This window comes from Ceratotherium simum, chromosome 17 (genome assembly GCF_057802395.1).
Source record: "Ceratotherium simum simum isolate JZ-2026a chromosome 17, ASM5780239v1, whole genome shotgun sequence".
Taxonomy (NCBI): Eukaryota; Metazoa; Chordata; class Mammalia; order Perissodactyla; family Rhinocerotidae; genus Ceratotherium; species Ceratotherium simum.
In genome coordinates this window covers 53,903,598-53,923,850 of record NC_141916.1, presented here as the reverse complement: position 1 = coordinate 53,923,850, position 20,253 = coordinate 53,903,598, and the positions used below count along the sequence as shown (strand labels likewise).

The 20,253-nt window shown below is 42.4% G+C and overlaps 1 protein-coding gene across 1 annotated transcript in view; it reads right to left on the bottom strand.

The window, feature by feature from the left end:
- The window catches only part of LPCAT3 (lysophosphatidylcholine acyltransferase 3), a 45,651-nt gene extending 28,375 nt beyond the window's left edge, over positions 1 to 17,276 (bottom strand). Inside the window, exon 1 of the mRNA XM_014793876.2 lies at positions 17,111 to 17,276. Coding sequence (XP_014649362.2) covers positions 17,111 to 17,261 — 151 coding nt within the window. The 5' untranslated portion in view covers positions 17,262 to 17,276. The remainder of the gene's footprint in view (positions 1 to 17,110) is intronic.
- Between the last annotated feature and the right edge of the window lie 2,977 nt (positions 17,277 to 20,253).

Genomic DNA, 20,253 nt, shown 5'->3' with positions numbered 1-20,253 from the left:
TGGCCTTTAGGGAACTGTCCAGGAGGAAACTTAAGAAGTACTGCTTGAAATCCCTACTTTTATCCTTTTCTCCAGATTCAGAGGAAGATGTCCCTCCCTTCTCTTTAAACATCTCCTCCTGCCCTTTGGTCCCAATCCTCTGAATTCTACCCATACCAGTCTTATTTGGGAACTTCCTTTATGATCTTTCTTGCTAGCTTCCTTATTCTTTTCTTCTCATTAATAACAATAACAATTACTATTATCATCAATACCAGCAACTGAATTGTTTGGAGCACTTAAAAGTGTCATGCATTGAATGAAGCACTTTACATATATTATCCCACTTAATCCTCGTAACAACTGTATGAGGTAAATAATGTTACTGTCTGCATTTTACAAATAAGCAAACAAATCCAAGCAGTTACCTAACCCATCTGTGCTGATTAGCTAGCTGATGGAGCTGATTCCAACCCGTGGGTCTTACGTCTAAGTCCATGACTCAGCCACTCAGCACATTATCCCCTCTACCTCCAAACGTGCCCAGGTTCTCAGTGTTACTCCTCCAGCCCTCCACTCACCCTGGCCCTTTGCTGTTGCTTCTAGCTACTGTTCAATTTTACTTATTCCTTTTGCAGTCAATCTCCTAGAATCATGGTCCAACTCAGTACCTCTATTTCTTGTCTACCCATTTCTGTCTTATCCTTCAGCAGTGTGGTAACCATACCCATAGCCCAGCCTACCTTCCTAAACCTTACCTTCACCTTTTGTGAGAAGATCTGGTTTACGTGGTCAATGGGCTCCTTAAAGTAAAGTGACTGAAACTCATCTCAAACTCAAAATTCATGCTTATAGTTGGAGATAAAGGGATGGGAGACAGAGAACCTCAAAAAAAGGCTGTGTGTGTCACTGCTCTTAGGGATTGTTCACTGACAAGATTATGGCAACTCTAGGATTTCTAGTTTAAAGAGAGAGTTGGAAAAACCTGTTTCATCCTTATCTCATTTGGATGTTATAATTTTTCTAGAATATGGAATGTTACCATGGATAATGGGTATTTTGCTTTGGGCAATATTGGAAGGACACATTCAGGATCTATCAAATACCTACCCGCTCTTTTGATCAAATTTCAGTTAAATTTTCCCAAGAATCACAGGCTAGAATATAAAATAGGACTGCTTTTGAAGACGCCTTATTTGTAGTTTATGTTCATCAAATATTTTCACATGATAATTTTTATCATTTCTACTTTGAAGATCTGCCACTCAATTTTTTTTCTGTTGTTTCACCAAAGTGGAAATTCCTTGTGCTAAAGAACTATACAGAGAAAAGGAAGACAAATAGAAAGGAGGGAGAGTTAAGCGCTGCTCCAACAGTCTGAGTGACAGGTAACTGATTAGGCACTTCATACTTGGAACCGAGTTCTGATCACCGTCAGCTGAAGAGCACTTGAAGATTAGGGACACTTAGGTGGGGAGGAGGCTCACCTTTGGAATTTGTTCAGAACTGGTCTTTTGTTTCTGTTCACCAGATTAAGCCCTGCTGATTGTAAGGGCAAGGGGCCAACACACCTTCCACACCCCAAAAATCCGGACTAGCTCGGCTGAATGATATGCTCAACAGTTAAATGATAGGTTATACACATTCTTAGAAAGGAAGAAACCTTAGAAATCACTGACTCGAAACCCTTCATTAGATAGATAAGAAACTAAGGCCCAAGGGGATAACCCGCATACCCAAGGTACTGGAGCTCAGCTCAAATTAGAATCCATATCACTTGATTTCCATTTTGATATTTTTGCCACATGCCCTTATCCTTGGCAGTGACCTGCGAGTGAATCGTAATAACTAGCTGTGTGCTTTTAAAGCTACTGCTGTATTATTCTCCAATTTCTCAATAACAATCTATTCTCCAGCACCTGTTTATAGACACATGCACACCCGTGTTTATGTTTGCTTATCTTCCTATCTAAAAACACTTAAAAACCCATTTCAATGCTAAATTTAGGTGCTCGCTTGTACTTTCTTTGCTAATCTAATTCTGGGGGACTCCCTGTCCCTACCCTCATACTGTGCAGTAAGAATATAGCAGTTCATTTCTGAAAGTTACCTCCAGCTGGATATCTTAAACATTTTGACCACTGTGCTATAGGATTCAGGGAAACTGGGACAAGTGATCAAAATGTCATGGGAATAAAAGAAGGATAGAGGGGACATTTTAAAGGTAAACTAGTGGATGGCTCTTACTTGTGAGAAAGAAAAAGGAGGGTTGTTATGAAAGTTAAGAAATATTAGTTTTTTAGTCACTTAATCCAACCAAACAACCTAAACCTGAACTGCCCCAAAGTCCTACCATAGTAATTCTTTAATTGCTCCATTTATGCCAAGTGCTCTTAGTAAGCAAGGCCTCCTTCAGCTTAGCGCTAGTGATGGATACATACATGATGGCTGGCTGGGAAACCCTCTGCAAAAGCCAAAAAGTTTGATAGAACCAAAGACTGACTCTGATGTCACCAACCCCCTTTTTTTGTCATGCCACAAGAATTTGACACTCATAGGTCCTCAAGAGCTTCTCAGCCCAGGAAAAAGTTAGTCACCCATCACTGGAAAGCCCTCAAAAGTATTTCAAGTCAGACCAGATGGCAAAAGGGATGTCAGGAACATTATCCTTATGTTTGAACATCTGGATTAAAGTATTTTTCTATACTGCTACAGTTTGTTCAAATGGTCACATAGTTATTTGTTACTTTAGATAATTTTTTTCCCTAAAAATTATTCTACAAAAATTTATAGATGGAAAGAATGTTAAAGTTAAAAGAGGCTGTTGACTGGCATTTCTTCATTTTAGTGGAATAGGGACAACAGATGTTTGGACTGACTTTGAGCTGCTTTAAGACACCAAAATGCCTTTACCAGCAAAGATAAAATGACACCCTTGTTGTCTGTATTCAGTGCATTTTATTATATTGTAATGCTTCGTAAGTTAGTAAACCACATGGTGGCAACTTCTAGCCAGATTATCTGATCAACTAGAATATCCTGGGACTCAGGAGACAAGAATCTCATTTGGAATCTGGTTTCAGCTCTGCAGCTGAGGCAGATTACTCAGATTCTTCATATCTCAAAATCTTCATCCATGAAATAGGGAAAACACCAGCCACCTTGCAGGCTGCTGTGCAGATTAAAAGAGAAAATATTTGTAGCTTAAAGCATCACACATGTACTTCCTTACGGCCACTTTAAAAATATTTATGTATGGGCAAATATAAGCATATCTATACCTAACTTCTTAAATTTTGAGTATTCTTTTAACTAGTTTTAAGATATAAAATCTTAGGCTCAAGCCTCTAATCTAGGGGTGGGAAATTCTGGCCTTTGCGTAGCTCGATCTCATTTAACTAAAGCCTATAGCAAGTTTCAAAAATAAAGGTCTGGGTTGCACCCAGTACTCCCAGGAAAAAGCCCACTTGCCCCGAAGCTAATAAAGCTTGAGTTTTAAGGCTCTTCGCCTGCATAAGCCCCTGGCAAAGCCCCGGGGGGTGGGGTGGGGGAGGAAGTGGGAGCTAGCAACATGTTCACACGGTCAGATATTTTTGTAAAACTTGTAAGATATTTTTGTATTCTTTTTCTTAAAGAAGGTCCCCAGGATTATGTAAGCTTCAGGTCCCACAAATCCTGGATTATTTTAAAAAATAATCAACCACTACAACAAAAATAGGCAAACCGAAAGAAATTCTGCTATTCCTAGAATTCCTTGGGCACAGGGCTTCATCCAAGGTCTTCCAACTAACAGGCATATTCCCAAAATAAGTTCCGGTGGTGGTTTGGGGTGAGGGGCATTTGGCAGGAGTGTTGGCAGTGGGATCTGGCTGTCAGTGGCTGCCTCAGGCCTGGGGAGGGGTGAGGCTGAGAAGGCTCTGACAGGATTGTGACTGGTAGGCAGGGAGAGCCAGCTAGGATGTGGGAAGCAAGGGGTGGTACCTCGGAAGCAAATTTTGAAGAGGAGAAGGGGCAATAAGACTGTCAGTCTGGACTTTGGGATACACTGTCACCCCTAGTTCAGTGTGCGGAGTAAGGGAGCATCACAAAGCACAGACCCCTGTTCCTTGTTCATTAGCATTTTTACATACAGTGATTGAAATGTGGTGTACATCAAAAGAGACTACATGAGGCCAGGACGGGATGCCGCCCGAATTAGGGCAGGCAGGGAAGGAAAGGGAGTTGGGCCATAGGGGTAGGAGGGGAGTTGAGGTATCCTGTATTTTATACGCTAAAGCGATGCATTTCAGCGGCAGGGGCACCTCTATAAGTCCAGGAGGAGAAAGTATGGTAGAAGTCATCCAGCACAGACATTTACCACCTGGGAAAACAGGCCCCGTAGAGTGAGAGGAGCACTGGGCTGGCCAGGCCTGACAGCCCCTGCTCCCCTCCTCGCTGCCCTCTGACCTGTCCCTCAGGTCAGGTCCTTCTCCTCCTGCTGCTTCTCTCTTGCTGCTTCTTTCTTTGAAGCCCTTTCTGTTACTGTTTCCTCCTCTTCTTTCTCTTTTACTGACCCGACATGTTTTGTTTTTTTTTTAGTGAGGAAGATTAGCCCCGAGCTAACATGCATTGTCAATCTTCCTCTTTTAGCTGAGGAAGATTGGCTCTGAGCTAACAGCCATGCCCATCTTCCTCTACTTTATATGGGACGCCACCACAGCATGGCTTGATAAGCGGTGCGTAGGTCCACGCCTGGGATCTGAACCTGTAAACCCCAGGCCGCCGAAACGGAGCGCACGCACTTAACCACTACACCACCGGGCTGGCCCCCGGACCTGACATGTTTTATCACTCATTTTTTAATCCTTTTTGGATTGTACACTTTATGATTCTCTTTCAAAAATGTCTAACTAGTGTGTGGTAATCTGGGTTTTCTCCCTGTTTTATTTATGCCACTGGTTTTCACTGGAGGAATGCTTCTTCGCTCCTGCTGTGACTGATCCGGCCTAGGGTTACCCTGTCACACTGCCAAGTGGCTTTAGCTGCTCTTTCTCCAACCCTCCCAAATACTTGTCACGATAATTTCTCTCTTGTGTTGAGAACTGCCATATCTAATCCTTGTAAATACAAACAGGTAGGTGAGACTTCTTTTTCTCAGCAGGTATTTCAGCAAATGAAATAATAAACTCGTTCTTACCCAGCTAAGATTTTTTTTTTTAATTAATTAATTAATTTTCCCCCCAAAGCCCCAGTAGATAGTTAGTTGTATGTCATAGCTGCACATCCTTCTAGTTGCTGTATGTGGAACGCGACCTCAGCATGGCCAGAGAAGTGGTGTGTTGGTGCGCGCCCGGGATCCGAACCCGGACCGGACCGCCAGCAGCAGAGCGTGCGCACCTAACCACTAAACCATGGGGCCAGCCCCATACCCAGCTAAGATTCTAAAAGGAGAAAAGAGAACAGCTTCACACCCTCTAATTGTCCTTATGAATTTGAACAGGTGTAATTGTTGGGTTTTCTCTCTCTCTAGGTCTGTGATCATATATAATCCCTCTTTATTCTTTTTTTAAGTGTACAACTGAGTGAATTTTAGTATATTCACAATGTTGTGCAACCATCCCCACTATCTAATGCCAGAACATTTCCATCACCCCAACAAGAAACCCCACACCTCTTAGCAGTCATTCCCAATTCAAACCTCCCCCATCCCCTGACAACCACCAACCTACTTTCTGTCTTTATGGATTTGCTTATCCTGGGCATTTCATATCAACGAAATCATACAATATGTGGCCATTCGTGTCTGGCTTCTTTCACTTAGCAAAATGTTTCCAAAGTTCATCCAAGTTGTAGCAGGTATCAGTACTTCACAACTTTTTATAGCCGAATAATATTTTGTTAGGCCGCCCTGGCAGTCTAGTGGTTAAGATTTGGTGCTCTCACCATTGTGGCCCAGGTTTGTGTCTGGGTCAGGGAACCACACCATCCATGTGTCAGTTGTCATACTGTGGCAGCTGCATGTTGCTGTGATGCTGAAAGCTATGCCACTGGGATTTCAAATACCAGCAGGGTCACCCATGGTGGACAGGTTTCAGTGAAGCTTCCAGACCAGACAGACTAGGAAGAAGGACCTGGCCACCCACTTCTGAAAAAATTAGCCATGAAAACTCTTATGAATAGCAGCGGAGCATTGTCTGATAGAGCACCAGAAGGTGAGAGGATGGTGCATAAAGACTGGGCAGAGTTGCACTCTGCTGTACCCAGGGTCCCTAAGAGTCAGAATCGACTCAACGGCACTAACAACAACAAAATATTCCACTGTGTGTATATAACATCTTGTTTATTCATTTATTAGTTGGCAGACAACTGGGTTATTTCCACTTTTTGGCTATTATAATAATGCTATGAACATCTGTGTACAAGTCTTTGTGTGAACATATTCTTTCAATTTTTTTTGAGTATATAAAACCAGGAGTGGAACTGCTGGGTCATACTGAAACGGTTTAGCTTTGAGCAACTGCCAAACTGTTTTCCACAGTGGCCGCACCATTTTACATTCCCACCAGCAATGCATGAGGGTTCCGATTTCTCCACATTCTCACCAATGCTTGTTTTTTCTATTGTTTTTTTGATTACAGCTATCCTAGTGGGTGTGAAGTGGTATGTCATTATGGTTTTGATTTGCATTTCCCTAATGATTAATGATGTTGAGCATCTTTCCATGTGTTTATTGGCCACTAGTATGTCTTCTTTAGACAACTGTCTATTCATATCCTTTGACCATTTTTTAATTGGGTTGTCTTTTTATTGTTGAGTTATAAGAATTCTTGATATATTCTAGATACTAGGCCCTTATCAGATATAAGATTTACAAATATTTTCTCATTCTGTGGCCTATCTTTTCACTTTCTTGATAGTATCCTTTGATGCACAAAAGTTTTTAATTTTGAGGAAGTCCAATTTATCCCTGACCATCCAAGCTGGAAATTATCCACTTCTTTCTATACCAGCATCTCAATATTACTTGAAGATCTGAGGAGAATTTTCAAAAATATTAATAAATTATATATTTTGGAATATAATAAAAAATATACATACTTCCAAAATATAAAACAAGATGGTAAGATTTGGAGCTGCTGGTGAAATGATGACCCGGGTCCCCATAATTACTCTGGTAGGCTATAAGTATAAATAATATAAATGCATTCTATCTAGGAGTTTTTATGTTTTGCTTTTGCTTCTTATTCTTTCACAACAGCCAATGAAGAATTAAAAAGTGGAATCAGATTATCGTTTAGCTAAAGAATGAGGACTTCTAGTAGCCTTTATGGTTCAATATTCTTAGTCAGGGCCCCAGTATATTTGTATTCTGACTGTAATCAGTCTTTTCCACTTTTGTCTGAGGTATATGCCATACGAGCCTTAAAGGGCATTATTCCAGTTGGCCTCTGCTTGCTGGCTTGCAAACAGAAGTTTTATATTTATGGACAGTAATCCAGCGTGGTGTCCAAGTCCATCTGAGTTTAGACTTGCTATTGCAGCAGAAATTAGAAACCTCAAGAGCTATAAACCATTTACCAAGTCTACATGGATTCTACTTCTCATTAGAGCATATACAAATATAAAGGGATCAGAACTTTAACCTCTTGGGATCTCATAGCCTCCTCAGATTTGTATATGATACATACACACGAATCCTCTGTTTGGTTTTTTTTTTTTGGTGAGGAAGATTGGCCCTGAGCTAACATCTGTTGCCAATCTTCCTCTTTTTTTTGCTTGAGGAAGATTGGCCCTGAGCTAACATCTGTGCCAATCTTCCTCAATTTTGTATGTGGGATGCCACCACAGCATGGCTTGATGAGCAGTGTGTAGTTCCCTGCCGAGATCCGAACCTGCGAACCCCAGGCCGCCAAAGCAGAGCATGCGCACTCAACCACTAAGCCACTGGGCTGGTCCCGTCTCTATTTTTTTTTTATAGTGAGTTCTTAATTGCCTGCAGAATTACTATCTCACCATTTATAATTTTTGTGGCACATATGACCATGCATACTTTTCTTACGAAAATGCCATAGCAACATGAATACTTGGTACTGAAAAGCATCTTTAACTGACAAAAGCTTTTTATTTTCAATTTAAACTTAGCCTATGGTGTCTGTGGGGTATTTAAATAGTCTACTTGAGGACATCATGTGAGTCAAGAACAAAACCTGGGTCTGACCGTTTTTGCCTGATCTTCTACCTGCTTTCTGACAAATTGTCCCTATAGTTACAATGTAATGATGTTTCTTTTTTTTTATTTTGTTTTTGTTTTGTGAGGAAGATCGGCCCTGAGCTAACATATGCCAATCCTCCTCTTTTTTTTTGCTGAGGAAGACTGGCCGTGGGCTAACATCCATGCCCATCTTCCTCCACTTTATATGGGACGCCGCCACAGCATGGCTTGACAAGCAGTGCGTCGGTGAGTGCCCGGGATCCGAACCCGTGACCCTTGGGCCGCTGCGAACTCCGGGCCACTGCAGCAGAGCACGCGCACTTAACCGCTTGCACCACCGGGGCAGCCCTGCAATGATGTTTCTATCAGAAGCCTCTATTACTAACAATCGTGGGGCATACGGTTCTTAGAATCCTTCATTCAAGGTGTCCAGAGTTCCACCAATCTCACCTATCTTCAAAGCCACTGCTTCAAGAGGGAGAAAATTAAGATTTAAAAAGCAGTCCATTTTAAGCCAAAAGGAAATTCTTATCCATAAGTTACTTTTCCTTATTTTTAGTGTCTTACTTGCCCCACCCCCCCCTTCTTGTTTTGAAAATAGGAAGAAATAAAGATGTATACAACATCTTTTGGGCTACACCAATTATAGACAGGCTTTGAATGTCTCTAAGAAGCTATTATTAATTCACCAAGAGAACTCCAAGTGGGCCCTAATCTCCTGGCCCTTGACTTCAGCGAAACTGCTGGCAAAACGTCAAAACATGCACACACACACCCCTACCTTAAAAACTCTATGCTTGAGAAGGACAGTTTGCTCAGAACAGCTTTCTCCTGCAGCTGCAACTAGGGCACCTAATTTTTGTTAAAGCTACAAGTCACAATTTATTAATTGTATTAAGAAAGGTGAGGAGATCAATTAGGAGGATGCTATATTGCTCCAGGTGATTGATGTAAGACAGAAAAGGAAAGATGGAACTCTTAGTCCAACAACCTTATGAAAAAATTCCTCTATATTTAACCTTCTCATCAAAAGCATGAAACAGATGGTGTAGGTAATGATGATAGTTATGATAATAAAGATGATAATGATATAATAATATCATGATGATAATGATATTAGTAATATAATTCAGTAATAATAAGAGTATTTGAAGAATAACAAGAGAAGTTAGTAAATGGAGAAAACTAAACCATAAAGAATCTGAGAGCATTTTGTTTATTCCAAAGATCACAGGATACAACGACATTTCAAAAAGTTTAAGGTACTATTACAAACTATTACAAGTATTACAAACAGGTGTGTGAAGAAATACACTACACTGGTGATCCTCAAACCTCAGGATAATCAGCATAACCTGCAGGGCTTGTTAAAACAGAGTACTGGGCTCCATCCTCAGAGTTTCTCATTCAGTAGGTCTGGGGTAGGTAGACCTGTGAATTTGCATTTCTAACAAGTTCCTAGTAGATGCTGATACTGCTGGTCTCAAGACCACATTTTGCGTCTCCTTGGAAAGGAAGGCGACGAAAAGGGAGAGAACAATTATTTAAAACTACCTTGGGTCAGGCTTGGTCAAGTGTTTACACAATTTATCTCATTTAGTCCTCATGGCGTCCCAATGAGCACAGCTTCTCAAACTTTTCCAGAGCACAGAATGAACACATATGCACAAAGGCTATGCCTAAGCACTTCGCTAGAAACAAGAAATTTCTTTGATGATTATATTATTTTAAAAGTTTCATGCAAATGATGCATTCTGTTTCAAAATATTGCTGCTTGTTAGGAAATAATTTTTTTTTTTTTTTGTGAGGAAGATGGGCCCTGAGCTAACATCTGCCAATCCTCCTCTTTTTGCTGAGGAAGACTGGCCCTGGGCTAACATCCGTGCCCATCTTCCTCCACTTTACATGGGACGCCACCACAGCATGGCTTGCCAAGCAGTGCGTCGGTGTGCGCCCGGGATCCGAACCGGCGAATCCGGGGCCACCGCAGCGGAGCCCGTGCACTTAACCACTTGCGCCACCGGGCTGGCCCCCTGAAATAAATATTTTTATCAGATAAAATTATTTATCATATCATAATATCATACTATTTATCATAAAAGAATTATCAGATAAACTGCTTAATCCTTTATGGTTTAGTTTTCTTTATGGTTTAGTTTTCCCCATTAATTAGTTTTTCCCCCTTCACTTCGTTAGTAAAATTAGCCTTTGGGCACATGAAGTTTAGTAATTAGTCTATGGTGAAACAGCTGGTACATATTTATTCCAGAATTTGCCACTAGCCCTGCAGGTCTCTAAAGACAAGGCACATCCCACCACCTTACTCTGCCACCACACGCCCACCCCCACCCCCACCCACCTGAAAGGTCTATCGGATTTTTCTCTACTGTTCCGTCAGGGATGTTCTATTGTTCTAGCCAAACCGAACTACTTGTTCCTCAGATTTTTCTCACTTTTCCTGATCTCCACATATATGCTCATAATTCTTTGCAGATGAAAACCTCCCCCTTTCATCTCTACCTGACTAGAATCTTCCATACCCGTTAAGGTCCAGCTGAATTGCCATTTCCTTTTTGAAGACCAAATCCCATTTTTAAAAAGCTGCTGGACTGAACACCTCCAGTGAGTTCCCACGGCTGCCCAGACAGATTTAAAGTCAGTGGATATGTAATTATTTTTGTTAAATTAGCTTGTGCTTATGATCTCATGGGCCCTAATTTACACACACCTCTACAAAGAAATCATTCTATTTGAGATTAAAGTTACACCAGCACTCAAAACATGAAGTTTTGTGCAATGTAAGATATTGAAGTGTAGATAAAAAGCAGTTGAAAAAATATTTAAAAGAAATACCCAAACAGGAAGCTATAGATTACGACGAAATTTGTGGCTTTGAATTAGAGTAAAGATAAAGTCTAAAAATGTAGAGTATACCTAGACTTTTAGAATTGGAAGAGGCCTTGAAAGTCATTTAGGCCAACTCTCTTATTTTATAGTAGTAGAATGTTTGAACCCTGCTTTGTATTATGGTCAGAAGTCCCATTTGTTTAGTTAATGCTGTTTAATTTCCATTTAGCTTAGCTTTGGTCTCTATATTGCCATTTCGGTGCTACTGAAGAAAGCTTTCTGCACTGAATAATGGATTTAGTTCTGAAGGGCCAGACCTGACTTTGGTCCAAAGGGAACTAAACTGTAGGACCTCCTTTGATTATAAAGGTTTTTAACCTTCTGATGCTAATTCTGTACCTCTGAGGAGGTTCTGAGGAGTGAATCCTTGCCCCCAAGTGCAATTTTTGATCAGCCTAAGGCTGATCTAAGTCTAACAGCCAAGGCACAGTCATGGCCCAGACTGGAGAACACTCATACTAGGCAGGGTGGCCACCTGCTCCACTTGGCCAGCTCCAGCTCTGGAGCCGAGAGGAATCTCATATGCTGGTTCCATCTTGGTTTAACCACGTAGAGAAGAGATAAGGATATAAGGGCGTTTATCTTTTCCACCCCCACAAGCTCCTCCCAAGCCCAGTGTGGTAAAGAGCAGGGACTCTAGAGTTGGGTTGAAACAAGTGTGACCTTAGCCAAGTTACTAAACCTCTGTAGACCACAGTTTCCCATCTGCACAAGGGTGATTACAGTCCTGTAATTATCTTATGGGTAACTGCCAGGTTTAGGTGGGGTACTGCCTGTTGAGCATTTAGGATAATGTCTAGTATGTAGCAAATCCTTAATAAACGTCAGCTATTATTATTATCAACAAGGGGCAGCAACGTTAACAGACTCAATCAACATGAACTAGATTCTTTTCTCTCTGTATAATCTTTTCTAAGAAATTCTGATTCCCTCCCTGATTCAATTATGATACCAACATTGACTCCTAAAGCGGCATCTTTAGCCCAACTTCTTTCGTGAGCTCCTGACTAGGCTTCACAACTCTAAAGACACCTGAAAGTGCCTTTGGAACCTAAAGCAAATTCAAAACCAGATCATTACCTGGCACTGAACAGTATCTGACCCTCCTCTTGACCTGTCTGCATTTGTGAAGGATATCGTCATCCTTCCAGCCACCCAGGCAGAAGGACTGGGTCTGTTTTTTAAAAACAACTTCATCTTCCATTTAATCAGTTGCCAAGTCATTCATTCCTACACTCACTTATTCAACAAATATTAATTGAGCCTTTCCCATAAGCCAGGTACTGTGTTAAACTCTGGGCATACTGTGGTGAACAACACTCTCATGGTTTCTGCCCTCATCTACAAATACGTGATTACAAAGTGCAACATACACTTGGAAGGAAGTTTCAGTCAGTATGAGAAAGTACAACAGGGGACATAATCTAAAATGAGAGTCAGGAAAGAACTCTCAGAGGAATCTGAACCAAGGACAATTTGAACGGAGACCTGAAAGACAAACTGGAGTCTGTCGGGTGAGTGATGAGTGAAGAACATTCTAGGCAGCGAGATCAGCAGGTACAAGGGCTCCCAGGTAGGAAAGGGCTTAACACCTTTTCTGAGGAACAGAAAGAAGGCCATGTGGCTGAAAGGTTGTGAACTTGCTCGAGAAGAGGCTGGAGCAGCAGGCAGGGGCTTACCAGCCATGTATGGAAGCCCCTGAAGGGTTCTGAGCAGGAGAGGCAAAGGATCAGACCACTCTGGCTGCTTCTGGAGAAGTGACTGGAGGGAGCAAGAACAGAATTAGAGACCAGGCAGGAGGCTACTCGGGTGGTTCTGGTGACAGATAGTCAGTGGCTGTGGGGATGAAAAACGGGTATATCTGAGACAATCTGGAGGCAGTATTGATAGGACTTGGTGACTGGGATGTGGGGAGAGGGCGAAAGGCAGGTGACAAGGCTGACTCTTAGGTTGTTGGCATGAGCAGCTGTGTAGAGGACAGTGTTTACAGAATCTATCTTTCAAAAGATTCTGTATTTTTCATGCTTTTCGGGCCGGCCCCGTGGCTTAGCGGTTAAGTGCGCGTGCTCCGCTACTGGCGGCCTGGGTTCGGATCCCAGGTGCGCACCGACACACCGCTTCTCCGGCCATGCTGAGGCTGCGTCCCACATACAGCAACTAGAAGGATGTACAACTATGACACACAACTATCTACTGGGGCTTTGGGATAAAAAAAAAAGGAGGAGGATTGGCAATAGATGTTAGCTCAGAGCCCGTCTTCCTCAGCAAAAAGGGGAGGATTAGCATGGATGTTAGCTCAGGGCTGATCTTCCTCACAAAAAAAAAAAAAAAAAAAGATTCTGTATTCTAAAATACCTTGTGTCAGATCCCTACTTTCCCCTCTTAGTGCAACCGCCTTGCTTCCAAGTCATTATAACTGTTTGGCTCATTGTTCCTTCTCATTAGTTTCCCTACCTCTTGTCTAGTCTACTTCAAATCTTCAAATAGTCTACTCCCTATGCTGTAGTATCTTCCTAATGCAGTCTCAGTCTCATTACTCTCCATTCAAATATCTCCAATAGCTCCCTATCACTGACTTAATCAAGTACAAACTCTTTACCTTGGCTTTCAAGGCTCCACAACCTACCTTTCCAGTCTTATTTCCCACCACTTCTCTATTAACTCCTGTTTTAGTCAAACTGAACTATTTACTGTTCCTTGAATGTGTCACCAAGCATTCCTACCTCAGTGCCTTTGCTCATGCTATTCTTTTTGTCTTACCATCTCAGTTGAAACTCTATTCCACTTTCAAAATTCATTAAAGGTCCAATCTTTAAATCTCATAAAGCTTTGTAATTCTCTCTGGCACTTAGATTTCTGCCTTTTACTGTGGTTATTAGACTATTTATCTCATGCCTATTCCCTACTCCCTAATAGACCGTAATACCTTTGAGTGCACGCCTCTGTCACTCATACTGCACCACTCCCCTTGCCCATGCAGGGTCAAGCATAGTGCTTCACCCACAACAAATCCAGTTCTGACTTGAAAGCCTTGAATAAATTCACATTTTGTTGAATTTATTTGGAACAATTCCTGTTACTAATTATGCTAAGGTGTGATGAGACCCAAGTTGTCGAAGGGGAGATGTTTTCCAGTAGCACTTGCCAGCACCAGGGCTCATAGCAAAATTCATCTTCCACCAAACTCCTAGCAATCATACACAAGACAGACATACACACGCCCCTTTAATAGAGTCTTGCAGCTGCTCAAAATACCCCAATGTGGCAGTCCTCATAAGCTTACCTCGTCCTCAAAGTACTGAATATTAAAAATTACAGCCTCTGACTCAGGATTTTTCAAACTACTTGTAACCCATTAATGGGTCATGAAATCAATTTAGTGGGTCACAAACAATACTAAAAAATAAAATAGAAAATAGCTAAATACACTGCCTATAGTAAGGATAAGTAATGTTTCCCAAAACTTCTATTTCAAACACACATATACACCTACATGTGTATTAGGTCATGATGTAAAACATATTTCTTACCACGAGTTCCAGTCAAAACTGTTTGAAAGCGAGTGCTTTAATGCTCTGCAGCCCATCCCAAGATCAGCACACAGAACTCAAGTAGGGAAAGTAAGATGTTAAGAAAACAGTAATGAGACTATCTAATTTAGAAGTTATTTGCGTTTTAAAATGTGAATGTCTGATATACCTAACTCTTCCCTCAGGGTATCTGTATTTAGATGCTTTTAACCCAAAGCAATCTCGAATTAGCTGAAAGTGAGTCAGGAATCATTTTGGACCACAGGCCTTCTTTGTACCTCTAGCAAGGATTTCCTCCAGCATCTCAGTCCCCCAAGAGAACCAGGAACTCCATTGCTGAAAGGCTACTGGTTTCTAGGTTACAACACACGGAAATGATAATACCTTTGTAAGGGAAACATATTTACAACCAGAATGCACTCTTTCTTCCATGCACATGTCAAGCTTATCAATTTATCTTTGCATTTAACCTATACCTAGAAAATGCAATCCTATATATCCACGTGAAAGAGCTATGCCCAATATGAGGTAACGTGAAGCCCCAAATTGATCTAAAAATGAGAAATACTATGAGTTACTGAAGGCATTGGCACATGTGAGATAGGAAGGGGGGATATGGGAAATGGTAGAATGGGCAAGGGGGCACAGGGGTGTGGCAGATGCATTACATTAAGAGTTTACTACTTTGATGACTGGTGGTAATGAGAGGAGGAGAAGAGAGGGGTAGGATATGGAGAAAACAATTTCCTAGTCAGTGGGATGCCCCACGATAGCACACAGCAGTAGCCCACCAGGAGTCCCCGGCAATATTTGATTACGCCAGCACAAAAAGGACAAATTCCAGGTCTAATTTCAGCTCTAGCTCCATTTAACAGGTTGCGCCTTATAATTTGTTTCTACTTGTGTTACATTCTCAATTTATAGCTGAGAAATCAACAGTGAGCTTCCTAAGTAATGAATGTAAATACTCTTAATTGCCAATTACAATCCCAGCAAATAACTAGGTCAGAAACAGGCTGAAGGAGTAGGAAGTTCAAAGCCAGTGTGGTGCAAAGACAAATATGGGTTCGATCTGGGTGACAGAGCAAGCCACACAACCTAAGGTCGCTTCCACCTCTAAAACTTTACAATACTACAAGGGAGGGAAAAGGTGACTCTATTTGGAAGAAAGGAAGATCATCTTGGTTTGACATGTAATAGGCAAATAATTATATTAGCCAAGCTTGTTTAAATATGAATTAATGCCTCTCCCATTATCTAGATCGGGTTAACACCCTTACGTGATATTATATGTCAATGTCTCTACTGACTACTGGATAAATTCCCAACTTCTCTCTGGCACTTAAGGCATTCCACCTGTGCAACTTTATTTCAAACTTGTTATGCTTCAGATCTCTAACCCTCTGCTCTTGTCCCAGCCCTGTTTGCTTAATTCTTCTCCACCTCTACTCTCCTGCTAAAGTCCCACAACTTTCATAACACCTTCCAACTACCCAAATATTTATATATCAGATCTTGACCTTGGAATTCCTACAAGACTTTACAGCAATCTCGTTAGGTAGGCATTACTGTCCTCATTTCATAGATAGAGAAAATTGAGGTCCAGAGAGGGTAAGCGTCTTGCCCAGGACCCCACAGTTTGTAAGCAGCAGCAGGGCTGGGCCTGATTTGTTTGGCTTCCAAGTCCACACCTTTTTTCTCATTGTGCCACGCTGCTTCCACATATTAAAAAACTACGGAGGAAGGACGCAGTAGAAAAGCCTATAAACTGGTTATAATACAGCTTGTTGGGACCTAAATTCAGATACACCACCTCCTTTGAACCATATGGGTAATAAACGCTTGGGCTGGCAGGGATAGTTTTTAAGGGGGTTGTCAGTCCTGTTTCCCAAGCCCAGTATTAAGATGATATTCCAGGGTAAATGACATGTGGGTGGTTAAGGAAAAAAAAAGCAATATGGCATAAGAAGAAAATATTAGAAAAAAGAAAAGAAACTAAAGAGTAATATAAGCTGGCAATGCAGAAAATAGAGACTCAGAATATGTAAGTATGGAATATGGGGCTGAGGAGGCCCGCATGAGTAAATTACCTAAATTAGGGGCCTATGCCTACCGATAAGAAGCGAGTGTATGTGAGGGTTGATATTAATAACAGGCAGCAGTACACATGGACACAGAGTAGAACTCAAGAGAGAGACAAATAAGGACAGGTCGTGAGGACACGGGGTAGATCACGGCATGGTGAGAGGGTGGTGGCGCCAAATGTGGCCACAAGGGTACAGCAGGGGCAGAAGGGAAAGGTGACGAGGTTCAGAGGGCACAGCCCCCGCCCCCCAGACTCGAGACAAGACTTGTCTTCCTCTCACTAGCTAGTTGGTGTGTTTTAGGATTCACATCCGCACCCCACAAAGCCGGCCTGGGTGGCTTTGGAAAGAGGGGGAGGTCACGTCCCCATTAGCTGGGGCCTCCGCGAGGGGGCGGAAAGAGGCAGGAGGGTCCTTACCTAAGAAGATGGAGATGATGAGCCGCAGCGCCTGTTCTGTCGCGCCCAGGGACGCTGCCAACTTGTTAAGGCTCAGCTCCTCGAAACCCCACCGCAGCACCCTCGCCAGCTCCGCCACCGCCCCCACGTCCCCCTCGGCTGCGGAAGCCATCTTAGCTCCGGGCGCCCCCCAGGGACCCCCCAGCTCCGTGCGCCCCGAATGTGGGCACAACGCTGTAGCTTCACCCCCAATTCCGGCCGGGAGCCCGCCCACGGCGTGCGCATTGGCTGCGGGCCCGCCCAGTGGCTCCAGGATCGCCCGATTATTGGTCTGTCCGACCAGGGGGCGGGGCCTAGCGCAGCAAGGTAGGCAAAGGGCGGGTCTGAACATTTGTAAGGCAAAGGTGACTCTCGCCGAGAGTGAGCGCGGGCAGGCCGGAGGGCGGGGCTTGGCATCCGGACCTAGAGTTGTGATTGGAAACGTCTACAGCCGGCGGCGAGTGATTGTACAACCCGGTCCTAACTGCTTAGGGGAGGAGTCGGTGAGGGCCAGTGTCCGGCCGGCTCGTGCGCTGTCTTCCCATTGGCTGAGACGGGAGCAGGCGAGAGTCCGGCCGGGGGGGGCGCCCAGCCGAGGTTACTCTCGGTCGCCGGCGCGCCGGGGTTACTGGGGCATGTAACAGAGAGGGCGGGAATTCCTGCTGCGGCCTCCCCAGCGCCTCCTAACGGTACCTCCGGGCCCTTACACCGGTAGACACGCTGCCTTCATCCCAAGGGGTCTCCAGAGAGCCCGGCGCCCAGAACACTGTTTGCCTGCTCTTTTTAGTTCATGCACCCCCCCCTTTCATGTAATTTCGTATATTAGAACGTTACCTTCCCCCGAGAGGCGATGAAATTAAGATATGGCGATTTAATCCTTATTATTTTAATTAAAAGTTAAACTAGTTTGTCACTTTTAAGTAATACAGGCTCATGATAAAATGTCAAACAATATAGAAATAAAGCAGAAAATAAAAGTCCTTTCTTCCCACTCTGCTTCCCATTCTTACTTCCTACAGGTAACCGCTGTTCAGATTACACGAACAAAAATGTGTTGAGTATTACCATGGGCCAGGGACTGTGCTGAGTCCCGAGCCCAAAGCTATGGACCGGGGATGATGCACAGTCATATAACGGCGTTAATGCGTGTGTGTGATTGGAAGCGAACGCAGGTGCGCTGAAGGAAAGGAACGAGGTTCTATAAGAGTAGATAACAAAGGAACACTAAGAGTTTCTTGTGATAACTGGAGTTTGTGGAGCATTCTTGCACAATGACGTCTTATACTTCTATAGCACTTTGCACCTTGTAAGGCACTTGTATCTGTATTATTTCACTTAATTTGGCTGTGAAACAGGATATTTATTATGATGATGCCCTTTTACAGACACGGAGGCTTGGAAAAATTAAGGAAACTCTAAATTCCTTTCTCAGCATGTGGCAGAGACAGAATTTGAACCTAAGTCTGTTGTTTCACCTCCCTCCCCCTTTTTTTGGGCAAAATTTTTAAAAATATGAAATATTTCTAAATATTCGGAAAAGTAGAGAATAATATAACTTCCCCCAGGTTAAGAAACAAATATCACATATACAGTTGAAGAGCCTGGTATATCCCTTCCCCATGGCATTTCCCTTCTTAGAGGTCACCACTTTGCTGACTTTAGTATTTATCAGTTTCATGCCCATTTTTCTACTTTACATACTGTGCATACCCAGAAACAATATATAGTAGAGTTTTGCACGATTTTAAACTTTATATTAATAGTATTACAATGAATATATCATTTTGCAACTTGTTTTTATGTTTAACATCTTTATTGAGATTTATGCATGTTGTTACATGTAGCTCTAATCCATTCATCTTAACTGTGATATAACAGTCCATTATATGATTATACCACAATTAATTTTTCATGATCATGTTGAGGAATACTTGAGGAATAGGATCATTTCCTATCTATTTACGTATTTATTTAATTATAAACATTGCTGTAGTGTTTCTCCTTTAAGAAACAGTGAGAGTTTCTCTAAGGCTGTGACTCTAAACTTTAAAAAAAAATTAACTGGGATCTGCTGTGAGAAACACATTGCTATCCAGGATATACACATATTCATACACTAGACAACAAATACATATACTACTCACACAGACATACACACACTACACGCTGCCATACTATGTGTGTGTTCTCTGATAATTTCTATTCTATTTTAATTCACTAAAAAATTGCTGATCAGGATCCACTAACTTGATATTACTACTTATTAGTGGTTCATGATCCTCAGTTAAGAAAACATCCCTCTAGGGTTTGTAACCAGGAGGGGAATTATGGGTTGTAAGGTATGCACACCTTCAACTTGACTAGATTTTACTTAATTGAAGTGTTTGGCTAGATGTTAATTAAGACCCTTAAAATCTCTGATTTGCTGAATAAGTAAAATTTATTTGTTAAAGCATCCAGGCAGCTAGACTCTGTTTAAAAATATGGAAAGTCAGTTTCTTTTTGTGTTATACAGTTAGGTAACATGTTTGCCCCTTCTGGCACCTCTGGTGTTCCAAGAGAAGGGTGGGCCTGGGACAGAGGCTGTGTCTATGTTGACACAACAGGTGCCTGTTGGCCTTTCTCTGCAGGTGTTTAGTCAGCCACATTCTCTTCATTCTTCCTTCTGTTTCAGGGCAGCACCTCCAGTTACACTAGCTGGTGAGTGGGGGAAGAGAAAGTTAAGATTATATGGCCTCTTACTTCGTAGTTAAATACATTCACTGAGGGCTTATTAAGTCAGGTTCTGCGCTGGACCCTCAATTTGTTGTTAGTACTGTCGAGTCTATCCAACTCCTGGCGACCCTGTGTACAGTAGAGTGGAACCCTGCCTGGTCTTTGTGCACCATCCTGTCACCTTCTGGCGCTATATCAGACCATGCTCCACTGCTATTCACAGGGTTTTCATGGCCAATTTTTTCAGAAGTGGGTGGCCAAGTCCTTCTTCCTAGTTGATCTGGTCTGGAAACTCCACTGAAACCTGTCACCATGGGTGACCCTGCTGGTATTTGAAATCCCGGTGGCATAGCTTTCAGCATCACAGCAACATGCAGCTGCCACAATGTGACAACCGACAGACGGATATG